Source organism: Photinus pyralis, unplaced genomic scaffold, assembly GCF_008802855.1.
Source record: "Photinus pyralis isolate 1611_PpyrPB1 unplaced genomic scaffold, Ppyr1.3 Ppyr1.4_LG4, whole genome shotgun sequence".
In the NCBI taxonomy this organism is placed as follows: Eukaryota; Metazoa; Arthropoda; class Insecta; order Coleoptera; family Lampyridae; genus Photinus; species Photinus pyralis.
This window is the reverse complement of record NW_022170511.1, coordinates 9814019-9837111: the sequence shown is the minus strand read 5'-3', so window position 1 is coordinate 9837111 and position 23093 is coordinate 9814019. Positions and strand designations below refer to the sequence as shown.

The window sequence follows — 23093 nt, the reverse complement described above, 5'->3', positions numbered from 1 at the left end:
GTATATTTGAATAGACTGTAATTTTTAATTAATGTTTACATTTACCCTTTTTGATGAAATTGCTTCGCCGCGCGAGGAATAAGGAAGAGGCATATGGAAAATATGGAGGTTAAAGCAAAGAGTGTTACTCTTTGGTTAAAGTAAATGTGCAAATCTTCAATAATTGTTTTGAATTTCACACAGAACAAGATTTTACGGGAGAGTATTTAATTATCGAATTAGGCGTTGTAAGAGATTGTACGAGATCAAACCGTGTAACTTATTTGCACGACGGACTAAATGCAATTGACCAGTTATCTACGCAACCCTCAACCCTGGCAGATTACAAAATTGTTGAAAATAAAATGTTCATTTTAATTTTTAACATGCCTGTGATAACCAAACGGTAGCCGCCCCGTACCTATGTGAAATCTATGCATGTGTGGAGTAGGGTACGCCAACTTGATCCATTGGTATCATATCGCGTTAGTAAAACGTTTCTTGAACTACAATTATATATGTTATACGGTATCGGTATACTGCTTAAAAAGCTTTATTGCATTACGCCCAATTTTTAGTATGATGGGTAGGTACTGCCTGTTTTTTTTCGGACATTGCCGTTCCACCCCTTGCTAAAATGGCGGTTCTGAGTGGATTTTGCTGTTAAGAACACACAAAGCTTTTTACATGAATGCCGAAGAATAATTTGAAATTATCCTCTCAGTAAATTGTACAATTGTATCATTAAATTGATGTTTTACAATATGGTAAAACTTGCTTCGTTGACATCTAAGTAGTAGAAGACACCTGCAGAAGGAGAGTTCAAAACAACAGGCTGGGTTTAGATAACATGAAAACAATATAATAATATTTATTGTATAACTACTCGTTTATTACGTTTATTACAGAAATAGTACACATAACTTGCTTAAATATCAAATATAAGAAAAATGTTTACAGAAAAATACTCGAAAAATTAATGGTACACGTCATAGTAATATTTTAAGAACTTTCTTATTATTTTAGATAAACGTCTAACATTTAGAGAAACGGCAGTGTTGAGTACGATTTTTAAGCCCACATACTACATAAGTAGGTATGTTAAAGATTATCAATGTTATTTGGACATTTCAGCATAAATTTGTAAACTACAATGCAATACGTAGATACGTTTAGTTTTCCTCATTCTATAAAAAAAAATGTCAGAATACTACAAAGGTAATCAATAAATAAAATATATACATATATATGACTATATGACTCCATCAGATTTCTAAATCTGCAACATGACATATTTGTTTTTTCTTATAGAAACTTTAACACATCCACAGACACATAATGCACAAAAAAATTATTTATACCTTACAATGCTTACGTTATAATAATCTTTTGGTAACGCAATCACAATTTTTATTTGACAAAATGCGTTGTGCGCGTTTTTGCACAACGCATTTATATCTTAAGTTACAAAATTCTGTTAAATTTGTAAAAGTACCAAAAGTAATTGGTTTATTACTTAATGGTCCACATATATTACACCCAGTACGTTATTTCAACACCTAAGGTCTATTTTAAATGATCTTTAGTTCCTATAGTATAAAAGTAGAAATGGGAAATTGTTTCAACTACGTAAATGTGTGTGTGTGATAAATTTCATTAAAGCAATAGCTTTGTTGTTAAATAAAGAAATTGGTAGATGGCGTCCATGTTACCATGTGTGTGGTGGTGTTTAAACTTTGTGCTGGATGATTTTGAAATGGTAGAAACGCGCGTCGTTAAGTGATCTGGTGACATGGACGAAAAATATCTCTCTGAAATTATAAAGCGATCTACTATACACTATCTCACATATATCAAACACTGTATTTAATTAACAATGATTATGGTTGTATATACCTATACGTTTCGACTAATTTATACTCTTGAACATTTATGGATGGGTAATCTTATTGTAAATGTAAATCACTTATACTCTTATGTAAAAAACATTCTGAATTGAAATCTAAAGCTACAACTTTTGCGCGTGACATTCCTAACAGTGGATATCTGTTGTTAAAAACAAAAATAAATAGTACATATATTTATAAATCTTATATCGATATGTGAAAATATTTACAAGAAAATATACAATAATGGTACAGTGAGTCGATTACATAGTACGCCTGTGAGTCAATTTTGATTTGGCACAAATAAACTGGGCATCATCTCTTTATGGGGTAGGAACGAGTCTTTTTGTACTTCGGTCATCACAAATCTCGTCGCCCGTTATCGCTAATTTTGTTAATTTCGAGTTGCTAAACGCGTTACGTACTGTGAAATCGATATGCATCTCATTTAATCCCTAATGTTTTAGTACATGCGAAAGTGTGCCCAACATTTTCAGAAGTATACCACTAAGTTAGGGTATAAAATTAACTCGAATATGTGCCATTTGGATAGAAATAATACCATAAATTAGTGGTTATATGATTTGGAACGTTCGTTATTAGCAGCTTAAGGATTAAATGCGTTATAATAAATAAACGATTTTGTTCTAAACAAAAACAATATAAATATATATGCGTATGTATATGTTTTAAGTAGAATTTCTAATGAGCAATAATATCAGACTTATATTTGTAAAGTTAAAACAATGGACAAAAGTGTACGTGTAGTCTTATCTTTCTGTGCCAAATTTTTAACAATATTACTATTGCGCGAATCTATTCCAGTCGAGCTTTATAGCTCATCTTCCAAATTTCGGCTAATGTAACTGCGGAATGAAATCTGTGAAAAATGCATAACGGTAATGTAATACGCTGTACGATGGCCCACGCCAAAAACCCATAAAATTCTAATTGAACCGGATTTTCTACGACCTTTTTGGTTTCGAACGTGTATATTATCCACATTGTAACGTTGCAAATCAGTAAAAAGGTGACTATTTGACGTCCCGGTTTTGAGCGATCGTGCTCAGGAAGATGAACGCGACGACGTGACACGTCAGCAATGAATAACAATTGCAATATTACCTAAAACAAGTGTTAAATCGGCGTATTATCTGAATTAGACCAACCTGTAATATAGAGAGCAATCCGGTGATCATTACGAGCAAATTGGGCTGTTTGGTGAACGCATTTAGTGAGCCAGCAATTACGCTAAAAACTGCATACAGGAACAAACCAAATGCAGATACGCGTAAAAGGATGTCATTGAGATCGCTTTGCTCTTCGACTTTGAATTTAAGCGCCTGCACCCTAGAATTAAGGTCCGAAGGCATGAGACTTGTTCTATGCCCAAGAAGTGAAAGCGTGGATGAAAATGAAGGATGAATGTTGCGAGCAAGCTTTTGCGTAGTACTCACCTGATGAACCCGATGAATATCGCGAAGATGCTCAGCACCATTAGGACGCAGTGGGAGACGTCCGCTAGATAAATGGCAAGGAGATCCAAGTCAGGATGGCGGATTAATACGAAGAAAAGTATTAAACATATCAAAGACGCGACTAGCATTAGTAGACCAAAAAAGAGACCCTTGGACGCTCCCACGCAATCCACGCGGCCGTGTTGAGCATGGGCCATCGCAACCGCTCTACGTGACAGCATCACCTCCAAGCGATGCTCCAAGTCCTCTTCCGTTACATACCTGAAACAGCCCCAAGTGAAATTGAGTTGTTTACGATTGGGCCTCACCTAGGATTTCTGCCTATGTGCTTCCACATTACGTAGATTACAGCAGCGCCAATCAGTGAGTATTCAATAATGAATGGAAACAGATACGGAGCCGATTCCTGTACGATCGTGCCCATTATATTCACCCGGCCACAACTTAGAGGATCGACCGTTGCGTTCTCGGTCGAGTTGGTAACATTGAAATAGGATACCAAAGCCTGCATAAAACCCACGTCAACGGCGTTAGACCCATTGATGACATTTGCCGCGTCATCTACAACTAAAATTGCACACTTATAGGGAGTAGTCCTCGATGAGCGTTAAAAGCGTACCATTAACCACGTTACTGTCGTAGTGATTGGGATTTTTGTAAGCGAATAGGTTTTTAAACGGTGTGGGAGTTGGAGTCGTAGGGAATTTCCATGGTCTAGCTGTAGCGTTAGTAATAGCCGCGGTTGTGGATGTAACTAAAGCTGAACTGTTAGTTTTAGTCATTTTCCAAAGCACCGGAGGTAACGTTTTGGCAGTGGTTGTAAATATCCCTTAGAGAGAACTATGGTTAGTAAGTGAATCAAAATCACTAGTTAGAAAGAGTGATCGCATGCAAGAGTAAAGCAAGTAACTCACGCTTGAGTGTGGTAGGGATAGTAGGCATTGCTGTAGTCGTACGAAGAGTTGTTGAAACAGTGCTTATCGTCGTGGTTGTTAAATTCTTTACAAATGAACTGGAAGACATTGTCGCGGCGGTCGATGCAGCGACAATGGTTGTGGGAATTATGTCGGGAACAGCGAGATGAGTACCAAGCACACCATTTGCGTTACGAATAGTTTGCAAGCGAACACTTTCTGTAATTTGCGTGCTTGTTATTTACAGTGTTGACAACCAAATAATTCCTCGATTGTACAAGATTACCTGCTAAAATTCCTTCTTGCACTGCTGTAGCGTTCATATTCTTATGGTAGATTGTGATTTCCTTTAAGTACTCGATGACCACCGTTCTGATCCAAACGCAAATGTTGGTGGCGACTACGTGCATAAGCCCAAACCGCGCTATCACTTTAAATCTGTGGATGTTTAGCTGAAAACGTGAAAAATAGTTACGATGGACAATTGAGTGAGATCACCTACTCGAGAGTTCATGAAGATAAAGTACATTTGCATGAAGGTAAAGATCATTTGCAAAACGGGGTTCACACCGCGAAGAATCATGTAACAAGGAGGCGTAAAGGGTATTTCGAAAAATGTTCCAAATTCCAAACCATTGTAAATCATAGTACCCAGACCAAAGGCTGTAAAGGATTGTATCATTAGATCATAACAAAAATAATAAGGCGTGCGCACCATCACAAAATCGGCAGTTTTTTGAATTAGTCAAACAGACTTACATTTAACTTACCGATAGCACCAATTCTTAAGAAAAAACTGCCGTGACTCTGATCGTTTTGCGTGGTTTTGCGTTTGCGAGTAACTTTAGCGACGATAGGGCCGGCCTCAATATCGGCAGCGGGAGGAGGTGGCGGCGGAGGTTGCTGTTGAGGTGGAGGTTGCTGTTCCTGCTGGATAACAGGAGGGTCAGATGAGAGTTGCGCGCCAATCTCCGCGACGGGGACGGGAACCCCTGAGACCCCAACGTCAACAACCCCTTCGGAGTTCCGACGGTACGTGCTCTACCCCCGCAAAACGAAATAACCAAATAAGAAGGAAGCAAATGATAGAGAAAAATAAGTGTGAAAAGGTGCGCCATGTTTGTGCGTGTATTAATTTTTGGTGGGATTAGAGAAAATTTTGAAAGCACAGGATGGTACATTGTAACACCAATTTACCAAACGCAGTGTTTTTGCTGAAGCAACCAATTTATGATTTAGGTTAGACTGTTGTGCTAATCAACTTAAATAAACAAACTAAAAAAAAAAATGTGAAAAGCATCCTGTGTTTCCTGCACCATGGTTTTGAAGCATCTTAAATTGAATGCGACACATTCAATTTAAAGCAGTTAATAGCGCAAAGAAAATTAGTCTTTCCATTACGTGCATGTCTGATATGTCAATGATTTCATGTGATGAACTAAGAACGTAATGTAGAAAAACAAATTTTATTAGTGAAGGAAAGGTAAAATAGCAACCAACCTTCGCTCACCTGGGGGATGGGCGTTGTCGATCTCTGTTGAACCACATCCCTCATCTTACGGGGAAACACCTCCCTCTATACACGCACAACAAGCTCAACAACACAAAAGTAACTTAAACTAAATTAATAAAATTAAAAGTTATACATAGAACAAACAAAGTAAAACAAAATAATCAAAATCAAAGGAATGTAAGCCCCTAAAACTGAAACCACCCTTCCATTCGAGTATGTTATTGTTAATATGCCTCAGCTATTATTGAAAAGTTACAACATAGGTGCGTATGGTGTTAAAAAATGTACGCAAAGTAAATCTTACCTTCTCTTGTTTTTTATCCTTTTTTTTATCTTTATCCTTATCTTTCTCTTTCTTTTTCTCCTCCATTTCTTTCTTCTTTTTTTCCTTTTCCTCCTTTTTCTTCTGCTTCTCCTCCTTCTTTTTCTCCTTCTCTTTTTCCTTAACTTTCTCCTTCGATATCTTTTTAACTTTCTCCTTTTTCTCGCCTGAGCAGCACGTACTCTCTTGCAACAGGAAGCAGAATACGTACAGCAGGAAGAATATGCTCATTCCGTACAAATACGTGAAGAAACCTTCATAATAATATAATGGAATGCTGTGAGTTACTACATCGGATATTACGTACGCTATGCAAACTACTATCAAGAGCTTCGCGTATACGAAGCTCATTATAATGAAGAGTGACGTCCTAAAAGCAAACAAAACAGTACAAATAAATATGGCGCACTCCAGAACAGTTACATGTTAGCTATAGTTGAATGCGTTTCACTACTGTAAAACTTTTTAGTGTTAGTTGTTTCTATAAATACAATTTAAATTTAGGGTATAGGTCAGAGCAAGTGGCGAAATTATATTAAGACTTTCATTTCGGAGGAAGCTTAACAGCTTGGTTAAAAATAAGTTTTTTATTCCAAGAAGTGTTTGATTATCGCATCTTGCTTGTTTACATAAGATAGAGTAGGTCAAGAATAATTTAATTAACATGCATTTATTGCTTTACTTATTTCAAACAAAACTCGACCGCCTTTTGCTATACTAGCTGATGAAAGAATTTGCCGAGGAATTTGCATATAGGATTCAAGTGAGGCCTCGAATGAGGCGGTCGGAAAGAATTAACTAAAACAAGCCATATTATTACGTCTTTTTTAGAAATGGGCTTACATAGATACTTAGTTGGAAGCTAAAATCTTCATACAATATTCAATAAGAAATAAATTAAGAAGTAGGTATAGGAAAACTGTGTTACTGATATGTGGGGTCAGAAGTGAAGACCCATGACCGTGGAAGCAGCGTGCATGCCGCACCACATGTTTTTTTCTAATTCTGCAAGAGCTCAATTATTCGTCTCAGACAGAAAACGAAGACTCAATTAATTACACTGTTTGTGTGCATATGAGCTTAGAAAAGCTAACCTTCAGGAAACACTTAAATAGCTTCAAAACTCTTAAAACATACAGTCAATAATTCAAATTCTTTCAATTTTTTTGAAAAGCCATCTCATAATTGCATTTCAAGTGTATTTCGAATGTTCCCAATTTACAAGATAAATTATTTTATATACATAGATACCTTTCTACAGAAAGAATAATTTGATTAATTGCACTTGCATCAATATACTGAAATCCGTCATTTAATAAGAAATTTGAACACACACTCCAGTCTGAAAAATCCACAGATAAACCAATTAATCTTTTTGTATTACTTTTTTCTTGAAGCTACAGGGAAATGCAAAGCAAGAATTAAATTTGTATGCAAATATTGACAATTTTGCAATTGTAAATTAAAATCTGGAACGGAGACAGTAGACTAAATTAAATTTCAAGAGTAGGTAAATACTTTAAGTGGAAATGGATTACAGTTTGTCGTTTCTCTTGATGTATCTTCCTTTTATAGCAATGTAGGCATAGGCACGTATCTAAGAATTTTGGATTTTGTAGTATAAGTACCAATTTGGATCATTTTCTTGACTAAAGTTTTGGAAAACCTTCCGGTTACACTACACGCGGACAAATGGAAATTTTGAAATATTTCCTTTGTCACTAACGATTGGCACCGCATTTAATAGCAGACAAAGTAACAGATACGTTTCACAAAATGAATCTACAATGCCCGGATGTACGGTTTAAGCGTATAAAGAACTATTTAAAAGTAACACAAAAGGGACAATATACCTTTTGTCGGGTTTCGGCTGCACCCGTTTAAGTTCCATCTCTTTATTAGTGGTGTTATTCTTTTCGGCGGTGGTGTCGTTTCCACCACCGCCACCACCACCGTGGGCCCGCGAAACCGGAAGAGTCGCCATATTGTCGACCGATGCCTCCACCTCGACCGTTGCGACCTTGACTTCACCACCACCCACCATTTTGTTAAATTCTTTTTTAAAGGATTACGTATAAATTCGTTGTACCAATCACATACCCGCGCATCTCGATGTTTTAGGCCGGAAATTTATTATCACCTTAACTTATTATTAGTTAACGAGTATTCACATTGCGCTAAGTACTGATGAACTAATTTAAAAAAATGGATTTTTTTCTACGTAAGAAGGGGGTAGGTACGTATTTTAACAGATCCGTGTATTTCACATCTATTCAACGAAAACCTTTCCGCTTGTTCGGGGAGATACTATGGTGAAAAGCTTACAGGATCGTTTCAGAAGAGAAGGGATGCTGCAGGATCGTCACGTGAAAAGCGCGAAAGCTCCGATTGGAGGTTTATAAGAGCTGGTCCCGGGATTCGACCCAGTTACCTCAGATGACCTCTTCAAAAGATGAAGTAGGTGCCCACCGTTTAAGCATTGTGTTTGTAATTAATATTTGCTTAATTATCTTTGAAATTCAATCAAAGTCGCTCAACCTCGATCAGACCATTTCGCACAGTGACAACGAATTTTGGCCCAAAATCGACGACCCTCAGCATCAATCATCTAAGCCATTTCATCCAACGCGCGAAAAATTAATTTATAAAAAATAAAGGGTTATTAGTCATATGTTCTGTTAGGAATGCCGGGTAGTGTAACATAATATTGATCTCCCGATGCAACCCCCACTTCGAGCGAGGGCGTTAGCTACCAGAGAGGCTGAAAACTGTTCTAAAACTAATTCGAAGGCTCGCTCAACAACTTATCAATCTTTCAGCACCAAACAAATTCCTTTATGTACACACGCATAGTAAAGACCAAAAAAAATTCGACAAAGTGATCCCACGCCATAAATCGCTTTAATCTCATCTTATAAACGTCTCAGATACCATTCAAGATGAAAGGACCATTTAAGACGCTCCTAAAGTGGCGAATGATGAATCTCTCAGTCGTTTTTTATTCTTTTATTTTACTTATACAAATTTAATCCGGGCAATTTGGGAATTATCATATCTATGGACAATCGGTGATAAAAGAATCGACTTTATTAAAAAGGGCACGTTTCTCACATATTTCAAGCCAAATGGTCGACGATTCCTTTTCACGCACTCTACCCGTATATTTCATTTGAAATTGCTCTGCAATCGAATCGAATAGAACCACACAACGGGGAAAAAAAACGGGAACCGTTTTCAGAATCCTGGAAGTAAACCTTATGTTTCGGAAAACTGCCAACGCAAAAGAGAGGACTAAACTGGTACGATGATTCTTTACCAGTAGATAATAAGGGTGCTATGATTACTACTAGAACTACAACCCCTACAACGTGGGACCCGTGAACTAAAATACACAAAACGAGGTGGCCTGCACTTTGTTTCATAGATTAGATGTGGCGCGGGATCATTTCTGGGGTAAAAATGTGCGGAAGTGAAACGATTCGATTCTTTATTTAAAACAAAGGTGTTTGAATCCCGTTAGTGCAGGGGTTAAGAGCCAAAATAGGTTTCAACCTTGCATTTTGTGATTTATGAAACTTTCAGAGGATGCTCTAGACACCCTAAGGTTCAATTTCAGTTATGCCGCCACCCCCGCAACCCGGACGGCACTTGCTATAGCGGGTTTCTTAAGCGCAAGGTAGCATTTCAATACCCGCCCATAAAATGGGTCAAAAATGTATGTCCAGGGTTTCTTTTGTATTTTCTTACATCTAGGAAGTTTGAAGGGATTGACAATTCCCTTCAACCTTCCTAGATGTAAGAAAGTACAAAACAAACCCTGGATATACATTTTGACTCATTTTATGGGCGGGTATTTGAAATGCTACTTTGCGCTTAAGAAACCCGCTATAGCAAGTGCCGTCCGGAGTTGCGGGGGTGGCGGCATAGCTGAAATTGAACCTTAGGGTGTCTAGAACAGCCTCTGAAAGTTTCATAAAGTTATCACAAAATGCAAGGTTGAAACCTATAACCCCCGCACTACGTTCATCATACTCGTTTCTTTCCTACATCCTACAATTTCACCGATTTTCTTTAAAAAAAAATTTCCATATATTATAATGTGCTCCTTACGATCTCGTTGCAATACACCACATTAAAGTGAAGTAATCAGTCCCCTTAGGGTTTAAAAAGGGTTTTTCAAATATTTGGTACCTACAGTACATAGTTTAAATGTACGAAATTAGTTCTTATTATTCACTCTATCCAGAATTTTACCCTGTTGTCATCCCCTATTTCTACATATTATTTAGTCTAACTTTAGCGCATTTTCCATGAATTGATCAGTACTTCCCGAAAAGTCAAACAGACTATAATTTATGTGTACAACGGGAAATGCGTTATGGCATAAATATTCTTATAAGAAACATAGGACTGCGCAGTTTGCGCATACACACACCTGAGATTTAAAGTATGCGATATGTTTGCCTTTACTAGAAGAATCTTTGGTTAAAATTCAAAAAATCTTTATACTTAAATAAGAAAGTTGACATTGCGTAGTGTGCGCATGCGCCCATCTGATTTTTACAATATCATTGAATAAGAATTTCGATGTACAATGTGCTTGACTTTACTAGAAGCATCTGTAGTTAAAATTTCAAAGAAATATCTCTATAAATAAGAAACAAAGAATCTCCTTGAGCCTTAGTGCAAACCTCTTTGACCTTCTCCAAAACGATGATCTTTCAAAGGAGCTTTCAAGCGAGGGAACAGAAAAAAAGTCACGGGGAAAACTATTAACCAGCTACGGATAGCTATTAAAAGATTGTTTCCATGGCATGCTATAAAATCTCTCACCATTTCTGTTACACTTGATGCGTAAAGATGATTGTTTCCATGGCATGCTACAAAATTTTGAAAAATTAGCTCCTTTAGTTTTGTGCGTAAAAAATTCCAATCAAAAGTAACTTGGATATTAATCACTGAATTTGAGCGACAAATTCTATCAAATTCCATTAAAAAAATATAATCATGCAATTTAAAAAATTTAAGTAAACAGTAGCATCCGAAAGTAATAATTTAAAACATTTTAATTATGGTAGTTTTGTAGTATTTCTTCAGACATTAAATGTTTTTTGTTGCATTAAATTCAGACAAAATCTAGGCGCTACAACTTGCGGCTTTTTTTAAATTACACACTGTATAAGTGGAATTGTACTGCTTTGCACAGAAGTACTCCCAAGATACACATGAATAGTATAAATCTCAAATGTTTTACTACAAATCAGGGTTCTCAACAATCGACGGACAACTAGATCTTTGATTCAAATGAACCTACCCCGTTATAACGAATTTTTTTCTCAGCGAAATTGTAAAAAAAAGCGAGTTTGGCATCTGTTGGTGCGTGGTCATAACAAATTTTCTTATTGAGCATCGAAACAATGCCTTTGCATATTTTGCCCGTGCGTATGATATGGTTGAATATTCTCCACATTTTAAAAATATTTTGAATTATACACGGTGCGTTCACAAAGTAGAGCTCTAAAAAGGTATATTTTCTATGGAACCCCCTGTAATTGAATGCAATTTTTAATTCTATGTGTAATTGTACGACTTTTTGATGGGTAACATACGAAGAACTTCAATAAGTAAGTAGTAATTTTGACTGACGCTATAGAAAATGCAAAGTTTTTCTTATAAACCGAATTATCTTTAAAGCTACAAGTTCTTCGTACATTAACCAAGTATAAATTATGCATAAGTCTTGTGCAGATAAAGCGCATTTTTTTAAATCCGAAATAGCTTAGTAAATGGTTGGGTTATAAAGGAAAGCGTCTTTACACACAAGCATTTAAAGACCGCCTGGCATTCATTCAAAATTCTCCGACACGATAAAAGGACAGAAAGAAGGGCAGTAGTTGGTAGAAAACAGTTCCTTTCGTACAGACCTTTAATTAGAATACCATGAAAGATCAAATTAATTAGGAGCAACGATAAACAAAAGGATTCAGGACAATTATTTTATAGCTTGTGAAGAACTGATCCTATTCTTCTACAAATGTTTTAACATGGGAGGCTCATAAACAGACAACGTTGCCCCAAAAATAAAAAAGAACCTGGAATCGAACCGATGGAGAACTAGGGAAAAGCCACACGTAAAATAAACAGTCACTAAAAAGTCAAGGCGAGGCTAAAATCGCAGATTTTAAACTGAAAGGTGCTACAAGAATTTTAAGCTCCTTTTGACAAAAACACGCTGCACTCACTCACCGCTAAGCACCCATCGCGTGATCTTTCGCTCCCGGATCCTTCAGATGGATCTCTGGACCGCTACTCACTATACTAAAACACGAAGTTCAAAAGGGTAATAATTTCTTTCCTGTTGGACCAAGCCTTGGCATAGATGGTTTACGCCACCAGTTTCTTAAAGACATCACGTCAAAATCGGTCGGGGATACAGGAGATCTATCTAATTTATAGGTACTAATGTTCCTTGTTCTATTTATTATTTAATTAATTTTAACAGTATAATTTATTGTCAGTCTCACAAAGAAAAAGAAAACAAAGCAGCTTTCTCATGCGTAATTCGAGAAAATAGGAATCGTTTCGTTTCCAATTAATTTAATTAATTTCCGTTTTCGGTAGAGTTCATTAGTAACTTTATGTTTTGATTTTAAGAGTTACAAACCAAAGGTAGAGGGGGCACATTACTCTTTGATTGAACTTAGCTCTCTCACAAAGTAGGTACTTCAAAATACGTCTATTGTGGTATTTATGCTACAACATGTACTCTACCTTTCTGGGGATCCTGTTTTAATGTTAAATAGTAGCTTAGTGTAAAGAATATTACACTATGGTATAGTACAAGCGCCTTTAATTTTGAAGCAAATTTTGTACTAAACGGCGGTAGCAAATATTTGGATCTCCAATTATAAGCAATATAAACATTTAACAACATTTTGTCAAATCAAGTTTGTCTATCTATAAAAGTCTTTCATTTTTACATTCTCCAACAAAATTTGAGAGCAAAAATTTCTGGGTACGGGGTGCGCAAATAAAAATATTTAATTATTTGTAAGTAGATCCAAATATTTGAAATTACGCTTGACGTGACGATGATTGATTTGGCTCTCAGAATTGTTTATTGAATTAACTCGTGCATCATCGTAAAGCAATAAAAACATTGGCAAAGACAAACATTTTACGATAATTAAAAGAGAGAATCCAATACTTACTTCGCATTTTTTGGATAGAACGTCCTCTCGATGCAACGATATTCATCTTCGGGTTCTCGAGGCACCAAAGGTGTACGATCATTTCGGATATGTGCGGGTGATGTGTGTGATCCGTACCCATCGGAGTTTAACTATTAAACGGCACTATTGTATTTCTATTGATGTTGGTTAAAGATAAATAAATACCTTTACTACGGTACCGACAGGTTGTTGGTCCATTGTACTAAGAGGCGGTGGTGGTTGTGGAATGCTTTTTGTTAACGGTTCCATCGGTATCTGCTCCCCAAGGAGCCTCTCTTTCATCTCATGGATGTAAGGGCACCGTTGCATACTGGATACTTTATACTGAAATGAAAAACGAGATTCGTAATTGACGTCCATCTGTGTAAGATTGTTTATTTTTTCTAGTTTCGAAGCTTGAACACTTAATATAGAGGGTATGCGTAAATAAACTTTCGCAACTGCAGCACGATTCGAAAATTGGACGATTCCCAAAACTATTCTAATTTGGTAATTAACCCGGAAAAGTCCTGTACATAATTGGGTAATTAACGCCTAAGAAGTTTACTTGCACATAATTTTTATAACTACCAGCATATTGAATTGCTGACTTGATTTTTACATAAAATGCGCTCAAGTTAATACTTCATTATCGTTCTAGAACACTTGAATGTGTACATAATGCAATGCATTTTCGAGTGGGTTTATAATGTAAGTCTTTTTTGGGAGCAGATTTCGAAATCCCACCCATTATTATTATTGCAGCAAACCTCAAAGGTAAAATGGTATCCGGCACGAGAAACCGATGCAATGCAATATTGGCCCTTAGCTAATATAATTGTCGGGTATTCCATTTTATTCTTAACGCACGTGGATCTGTGAAATGCAGCGGTGGCCCTTTACTTTAAATTTACCATTTTTCTTGAGGAGATTCACCCCCTTGGATTTAAAAACATTCTTCGACTACAATTCGTCGATCACATGTAATTCTTCTCCGCCACAATTCTTCTCATAAGCGTCGTTCAAGGTTCGCAATTTTTGGGAAAAATTCCACACTTTCATTACTAATTGAAGTAAAACAAAAACACCCAATAAACCAAAACGTGTTTCAACAGCAAAGCTGTCATCATCAGCGAACAAAACAACTTTTTAACTTAACATTTTAGGCGAATTGTAATCATCGAAAATGAATCAAATGTACATGATGTGTTTGGACGTTCTCTCAACAACATTTTTAGCGAATTTATTACCTATTGGGGTTGTTTTTAAGCTCCTCCAGGTCAATTCTTCGTGTTGCGTTTGTGCGTTTTACTGACCCGTAGTTTGAGGCGTAGTTTTGCTGTTACTGAGTTGCCTTGAGGATATCTGATGATTAAAATATAGGCAATTTGGCCCCTGACGATATTATTGTCAGAGTCTTGTGCTGAGGTCTAGGTATAGTCTTCGAGGTGGTAGGTGGTATTGAACCAGGTATTGGTGACGCTAAATTTTTCTTTGCTGTTCTTTTATGAATTTAGAAAGAGTTCAAATGCTATTTTGAAAATATTGTCATTTATGGATTGGCAATATTGAAATTAGTTATCTACGACCTAACTGCTTACACAGTTTTGAAAAATTTATTATCCATCAGACAAACAAGAAGACTTTTAAAGATAAACATTTTTTTAGGATACCAAAAGCCCAGAGACAGTGGTGGTAGGTAACTAAGTAAATCAAACTCCCAAAAAAACAAGAGGTTGGGCCACGAATTATAACAAATTTAAACATGCAAATGAATAGGTATTCATTCAGACATTATAAAAAATAAAGTTACTTTCGTTTATTAGTAGGTACTAAAGAGGTACTTTATTACCGCAAAACTATACCGTAAAGGTAAACTATAACGCGACATTTATCAATCAGTCGGCCATGACATAATTTTCAAATTTACTTGCCTTCCTTATTAGAGAAGCGTAATGACAGTTTTAGACCTGTGTGAACTTGGCCCCCCAACTTTAGAAAGCAATAATTTTCGTGATTGAAAACGATTGCGCTTCGTTTGCGCAAGTTTGCGCACAATTGCATTTTGTTTGCGCGCTGCCGGTTTCAAAATTACGAAGGAATCAAATTCGGGGGGGGGCCAACTTCACAACTGCCCCCCAAGTTTACAAATTTGACATTTTTTTTTTTTTTTTGTGTGTTTGCGCTTACGTATAATTATAATGTGCATTGCGAGTTGGCGCAATGTGCAACATTTAATGTTTACTATTGCGATAATGTTATGATCTTATGTAGAAGTATTGTATTAGATTTTCAACAAAATATTAATAAATAAGAAGTTGATATTGCGCAGCCTGCGCATCGTCAAAATATTTTTTTGATCAGGTGCCAGAGCCATATGCTAGCGAATGCAAAAAGAACGAATATCTTGGAAACTGTATGAGTAGTTAAGGCCTCGGACAGACGGACAGGCGGACGGACAGAGGAAGTGGCTGCAACAGCGCACCTAACTTAGTTGTAAAATGCGCTAAAAAGTCATCGTGTTTCATTCCTCTGACATCGTGACTACAGGGACCCCGGAGGTGGGCTACTCAGGCTTGTCAGACCCTCTTCATACAGAATAGAATGTAAGGATATATTGGGAGCGCAAACATGCGCAAACGAAGCTCAAACGATCACAAGAAAAAAAAAAGTGAAATTTGTAAACTTTGGGGGCAGTCGTGAAGTTGGCCCCCCCGAATTTGATTCCTTCGTAATTTTGAAACCGGCAGTGCGCAAACGAAGCGCAAACGATCAAATGGAAAAAAATGGCAAATTTGAAAAATGGGGGGCCAGTATGGAATTTTGTATTTGGAATAACTCAAAAACGAAGGGGGCGCAAACGAAGGTATTGGTAGCGCAAACATGCGCAAACGAAGCGCAAACGATCACAAGACAAAAAATGTCAAAATTGTAAACTTGGGGGGCAGTTGTGAAGTTGGCCCCCCCAAATTTGATTCCTTCGTAATTTTGAAACCGGAAGCGCGCAAACAAAATGCAATTGTGCGCAAACGTGCGCAAACGAAGCGCAATCGATTTCAATCACGAAAATTATTGCTTTCTAAAGTTGGGGGGCCAAGTTCACACTAGTCAATTTTAGAGATGCTGAGATAGAAATTTTTGATATAGGTATTCAAGATGAGATCAAATGATTTCCCGGAATAAAAAAAATTAAAATATATGATAGAGGTGTTAATTAATATAAGTCAACATTTATCAAGATAAAAGTATCACATTGGCATATGTGAGATCGGTATTGCTAATCGTTGAAGAAGAACAACCTATCGATGATCCTACAGGATGAGGAATTAATCAAACCGAAATACAAATTACAATCAGTCGAGTTTGATGACTAGAAACTTTTAATCAAACATTTAATAGGCAATTTTCTACGCAGGCCAGTTGAATAATAACTCCCAAAGATCTTCAACTTTCTCTAGAATTTAATAGATATTTGCATCTTCGACTTTACAAATATAGAATTTTCTTATGTCCCCATGTCCTTTCAGTTCCAAAATATCCACACTCTTTGCGAAAGAAAGTGGATCAAGCAAATTGGGGAATGTACCACTGAACATTTTTAAAAACTATCGTTGATTGGACCAAAAAAAGTAATTTATGCACTACTGCAAACCCCCCATTCTGAATTGAAAGCGCGAGAAATGTGTAAAAGGGGACGCAAGACTAATATAAATTACCATCTATAATAGTTGGTGGCTGGAGGAACGCCTTGAGCGGACGACAAACGGGAAATTGCATCCCAGACAAGATTGGCGTAATAAAATTTATATTTAATGCGATGAGTATAACCGAGCGAAAATTAACTAATTATCTCTTAATGTCCCAAACGCCAAAACCAAATCAAAACAATACAATGTTACATTACCAATTAGCGGATTCGTCCGTTCTTCTCAAGAGTCGCACAGTACACAAATTTTTAATATTTTTTAATTAGGATTTTGTGCTATGTACACGGTGTTTCTATAAATAAATGCAAATTAAACAGGAAGAGTTTTGGTGAGTCTGTGTATGTATTTTGACGTGATGGTATTAGAAAACGTGCAATGAACAGTGAAGGAAACGCATCCATTTTTAACACATTTGTTAGTACTGTAATTTAATTAGACGTGTGTAGAAACAGTAATTACAATCTTTTCAAAGCAACTTATTGCTCGTTAGTTTGATGAAAAAAAAAGCAATTAGCCTTGTACTTTCCTCAACGATTATTTTTGCTGCCTGCGATGACACTTTTTCACACAATTGTATTCGTACAAAGAATTATTTGAGGTACAGGTTAAGGATAATTTATTTTTTGGAAGTCCTTCACTTTGTTGTCAGATTTTTTCCAAAAATGCGATGGGTCAACAAGGTATCATAAATTATATTCAATGATATGAGCGTTTTTTTTATAACTAACTATAAAGGAAACCGTACACCAAAATTTTTTCCACGTAACTAACGTCTAGGAGTCTAGACTATAGACTGACACATTTAATGGAGTTAACAGCATCATTTTCAATTTCCAATAAACCAAATTCTCTTACAGAAAAAAAATCTTACCAATTTTTGAGATTGGATTTCGCGTGGAATGTCTGGAATGTGCGCCCACAAAAAGTCCCGGGAAATTTTCGAGGAAATTTGCCTCATACGGCGGTATAAAGAGTAAATATATGAAATTGTTGTTGAATCATGGTTTGCCTTGAGAAGCATTCTGTTAAATTTAAAGAGAAAACGCAGGGTGCTCTTATAGCTCTTATGGCATAACATTTTATTAGTAACAGAAACTGTATAGTTATGGATTCGGAGGAGAAGCGGCGGGGCACTCTTAATTTGGAAAATAAAGCAAAGAGAACTGACTACACACAATTAAATTTTCGCTCGAGTTTTCGCATCGCCGGTAAATGTGTCTCGTCTAGAAGATCTTTTCACCCTTTGAGCGTAACCTCCTCCGACTCCCCGTTCTGCAGATATTTGCAAGTTTTGACATAATAATACTTCGATACTACAGACGTTCTACTTGCCTTTTATGAGTACCCTCTTCCAATTCTTCGATTTCATATTCGCATCAACTTCACCAATAGATATGTCTCATCCAGACGATTCATTTTGCCTTTGTGAGTACTCTCTCCGACAATCCCCTCGAAATATCCGAAATTACAACCGATCACGATAAGGGATCGAGGAGGATTCAAAACTTATGCGATAGGTACAAGTTAGTATGAATGGATCCGTTTTAATGGAAATCTTCGTTTTTTTTTGCTCTTGCATTCTCACATTTTTCCCATGTAGGGGCGGGAAAGAATACCCCTATCGCAGAGGTCACTGCGTGTCGTAAAAGGCGACTAATCAACTGTGGAATATGGTAGTATGTAGTAGGTTTGTTGTAGGCGCGACGAGTGTAACTGTGGAATGTGAATGATTTCGCTTAATGCCATTTTTAACGCAGTTTTGAAAAAAACACACTATTATTATGCGGTGGAGATCTCAGCAATTGCTTTAAGAGCCAATATCTCGAAAACGGTTTGAAGGAAGAAAGTACTCAAAGGCAAAATGAGTCGTCTGTACGACACATATCTATTGGAGAAGTCGAAGCTAATATCTTCAAAACGAAGTGTCGGAAGAGTGTACTTATAAATAAAGACGAGATATATCTATTGATGACGTCAAAACTTTGAGTCCAAATATCTGCAGAACGGAGTGTGAGAGGAGGGTACTCTCAAAGGGCGGAATGATCATCTAAACGAGGCACATCTACTGTCGATGTAAAAACTTAATTGTGAATCTCGAAAATATTGGAGGAAGGTACTTACAAAGGGAAAATGCAATATTTCGGAGAGTTTCTCTAAGGGCTTGATTCTTCTTGCATTATATAGCGTATATTTTGAATGTATGCAAGCGGCCTTTAAAAATGTTTATGTGTAAATAGCCCCCCCAAAGCAGTCGCGCGGGTGAGGCTACCAAGGCGGTCGTCTTGGGCACCGAAATCCAGGGGGGGGGGGCGTCACAAAAAAAGTGCGCTTTATCTGTACAAGAGCTCTTGTGTATTTACTTCTGATAGATTTTCTCTCTTCAGATTCAAAGAGGTAGGGGTGTTAAAATTAGATACAATCATGCTGTAAGGTGGGGTAGTTTTGTAGAAGAAGGCCGGATTACGGAAGGTCAGACGTCATAATTTTTTCTTCGTGCTGTGTAAAAAATGCGGACGATTTTGTGGTGGTATGCAAAGCAAGAGAACTTCCTTTCCTAAATATAATATAGCCCTCCGCCAGAAAATCGTTATTTATGCACCAATTTTGTTGGAAACTAAACTCTAAATGATTTAAAATAGAAACCAAAAGATCTCAAAATTAGTATTTACCCATGCATCAATTTTCTTGGGCAAACCATCAAACTCGATTGCTTGATGATTTGGAGACCAAAATATTTTTACCCAAAAGATGTCAAAATCGTTATTTATGTACCAAAAGGCCTCGTATCGACTTCGGATTTCCACCATGTTAAAGCTTATGGGTTCCAGATGTGCAACTATAAAAAATTAACTTTGACATCATTACCCAAAATGGATCTGAATCCTTATTTATGCACCAATCTTCTTTGAAAAAGACTAAACTCGATTGGTCGATTCCCAAACAGTGATCTACAAGAATTGTTTGCTGACCAAAATGTGCCCTCAATATTGCCAGTCCATCCACGCTCAGATTATAAACGTATTGACTTCAAAGTGGCAATACCCACGTGGTAATGGTTTTGCTTTACCTAAGTGTTTGATATATCAAGCTCAAGCATAAAGTAATACCAGAAAAGGAATTTCGCATACGATTTCCTGAACATTTGCTTAAATCCGTGACGTTCAGTTTGAAGTTAAAAGAGTAGCAATCTGCTTGGAGGACTTGTGCGACGACTGAAATCGATCCCAAAGATTTTGATATAATTTCATACCGGAGGATGTCAAAACGTTTATATATTAGTTTCGATAAATTACAAAAGCGCTAACAGGAAGCGCCTGGAGAATTTCCCCATCCAGTAAGAACCTAAAAATAAGCACCACGCAAACAAAACTGGGACATAATTTTGAAAATAAATTATAATGGAACGTATTAATAGCACCTGCGCACCCTCGAGCAGATGCCGTTAAAACTACTAACCATAATTTATAACATAATCAACTCACCTACAACTTAAGAAATGCGCCTCTTTTTGTTTCGGCACATATCAAGAATTGTAGAAATGAAAAGAACAACTTTGTACCGGAAGTCTGATCGTGCCAATGAGATGGGCGTAGAACAAAATACCGGAAACGCACAATGCTTGAAAGGAATGAAAAGGAAAATAACAAAAGTGCGTGCCTATAACTAGTCTGCAGAGATTAGGTCGAAGAACTCGCGACCGTCACTGTCAGATTACTACTGCGCTTCTGCTGGTTATGTGCTCTGCTTTCCTACATATTACTGCAGAAATTGTAAATATACCCGATGACCTGAAGAATTCACCCCATTTTTAAACGAATCATTACGCACCGTTGTGCTTCTACCGCTACCTTTGACACAATTAAGCTCGCTTGACCTAATTTACGTTATCATCATTCCTGATTGTCAGATACACAAAATTTTAATGTCCAACATGCAGATTAAAGTAAATACAAGTGAACTTACAAGTTTAACTCTGCATTTGACCGTTTTTTGGAATCGTCCGTTTTCGTTACTCATTATCTTGAAATACCTTGAGGATTGGACATGTTGAGGGAGTTTTAATTCATCACCCCCATTTCACTTTATTTGTATTTTTGGTAAATAAAAACGTTAATATCGGTCAAGAGGAGTAATCGTTATAAATACATGTTGCTGGTCGCGTTTCGAGTTTGTGCCGTCCGACGTCGGGGAGGCGCCACTGTCTTACAAAAGCGTCGAGCAGTCTACCACCACCGCATCCCTTTGTTTTATATAAACCTTTTATTCTCCCTTTTGTATATGGATGACATTTAGCTTTCAATACCCCTACAGGAACGTGACGTTTATTATACAAAGGCGATGAATTCTATTTTTATATTTAAAGCTCCATCATGCGGAAGTCAAGACGGAACCTGAAAACAATCGAGAATTCCATTAGTCGAACGTCGCAACAAAACGTACCCTTTGAAAATAAGTAAGTTAACAACCCCTCCGCCCTACCGCACAAATCACCTGTTCCTTGACAAACAAAGGCATCGCGACGCTATGGACGCCGATCGAAACTGAACCAATAAACATACACGTAAACAACCAGTCGCTCTAGATCAATTAAAAATAATAAATTCGGGATACTTACACGACCATTTTAAGGGAAGGAAATATCCAAACCTTCAATAATCATCCCCCTTATTGTCACGATTTGTTTGTATCACACGTTTGTGTAAAAATTTCGAAAATTACTCACTACTTAATAATAATAATACTTGCGAAAAATACACTACAAATCTACCGTCACTAAGAGAATATTTTTGTTGTTTATGCACTAGCTATCCATACCGAATACGATGCAATGCGTCAGTTCCTTCTGTTTTGGTCCCCCCTACTCTTCCCACCACGTGACTTGTGTTATAAAGGGACGGATCCCTTTCGAGAAAACACCCCCAAATACTTTTACTAAAATGGTACAGTGCTGGCAATAGGCATTTCTTGTATTAACCGACTAGTAATACACGAAAATATTGTCATCCGGTCCCGGCATTCGGGCCGATTTTTGATTGTTGCCTTTTCCATTGCGTGACTAAGGACCAGAGATCAATACTTCACGCATCCCTCAAGTATGACGAAAAGTTATTCGCTCTCGTCCTCGGAATCGTTCAAACTCGAATGCGCAGCTTTAATTACATTAGAAATGGACAGTTCGGTAATTTTATATGTGTAAACTTCAAGATCATTTTCCGATAACCGCAAAGGGTAAACGTGAAAGGCTTCCGTTCTTTGCTTTTTCCACCTTCGGTTAATCTTTGGTGCAATCCCCTCCACGGGTTCATTAAAATTTTAACACACTCGGTTTAGGGGTTTCGCCCTAAGCGTTTAAGTGCCCCACGTTGGGTGAGCGAAGTTATAGATCAGTCGTGTGCTGGACGTAATTCCATCATCTTGCGAATTTGGAGGGAGATATGACGTTTAGTGCACACATGGTCGAGGGCGTAGTGCAGAGCATCCCCTCTGAGGGCATTTATGTTAGTAATTTCTACGTGTACGGCTATAAAAATAAAGAATCTTAGGATCGGGCTACGCAATGTTCTTATTTATTATGTTTACGGGAGGCTTTTTATAGACAAAGGGCAAAAATTTGAAATATCAAACGCGCCTCAAATACAAAGGGTAATGTAAGACTACCGACAAGTGAAATTTGCTGTCATTTTTCGTCTTGCATGACTGAATTTAATCAATAGTTCATTTTCTCTGGAAATGATGCTAGTGTCTCATAAATAACATAATAGTACAGAAGCTTATTCTAACTTTGACTGCTACTATATGCTTCTTGGCCAAATGTCAATCGACCAAATACCAACCTTGGAGTGAGGGTAAAACTATTATAATACCTTGTACCTCAAACACCAGTTTTGTATGATTTCTGCAACTTAATGTGTATGTCAATCGATTTTGCATTATATCCAATCATAGTTTATGCTTTGGGTGTAATTTTTACGAAAACGGATAAATTGCAATGGAACGCGACTTCAGTACATTGTGATAGGTACGTACCTGTATATTGAATTTCAATGAAGGTACATTATGGTTTTATTCTTCTGTCTTAACTA

General features: G+C 37.0%; 1 protein-coding gene across 10 annotated transcripts; it reads right to left on the bottom strand.

The window, feature by feature from the left end:
* Positions 1-844: 844 nt before the first annotated feature.
* Positions 845-21851, bottom strand: LOC116168309 (proton channel OtopLc). 10 transcript variants are annotated; one of them, XM_031484055.1, is made up of 15 exons: positions 21626-21849; positions 20974-21401; positions 13490-13648; positions 13304-13434; positions 6075-6462; positions 5768-5833; positions 5028-5298; positions 4760-4920; positions 4544-4709; positions 4258-4476; positions 3963-4172; positions 3652-3910; positions 3323-3604; positions 3035-3248; positions 845-2990 (listed from the first exon to the last, which is right to left on the bottom strand). In XM_031484055.1, the coding sequence occupies exons 2-15, from the start codon at positions 21025-21027 to the stop codon at positions 2682-2684; spliced, it is 2889 nt and encodes a 962-aa protein (XP_031339915.1). In that variant the 5' UTR covers positions 21028-21401; positions 21626-21849; the 3' UTR covers positions 845-2681. The 10 variants fall into 10 exon arrangements, with proteins under 10 accessions (XP_031339915.1, XP_031339917.1, XP_031339916.1 ...); XM_031484057.1 differs by having other exon boundaries at positions 3035-3215; positions 21626-21848; XM_031484056.1 differs by lacking the exon at positions 21626-21849 and adding an exon at positions 21451-21524.
* Between the last annotated feature and the right edge of the window lie 1242 nt (positions 21852-23093).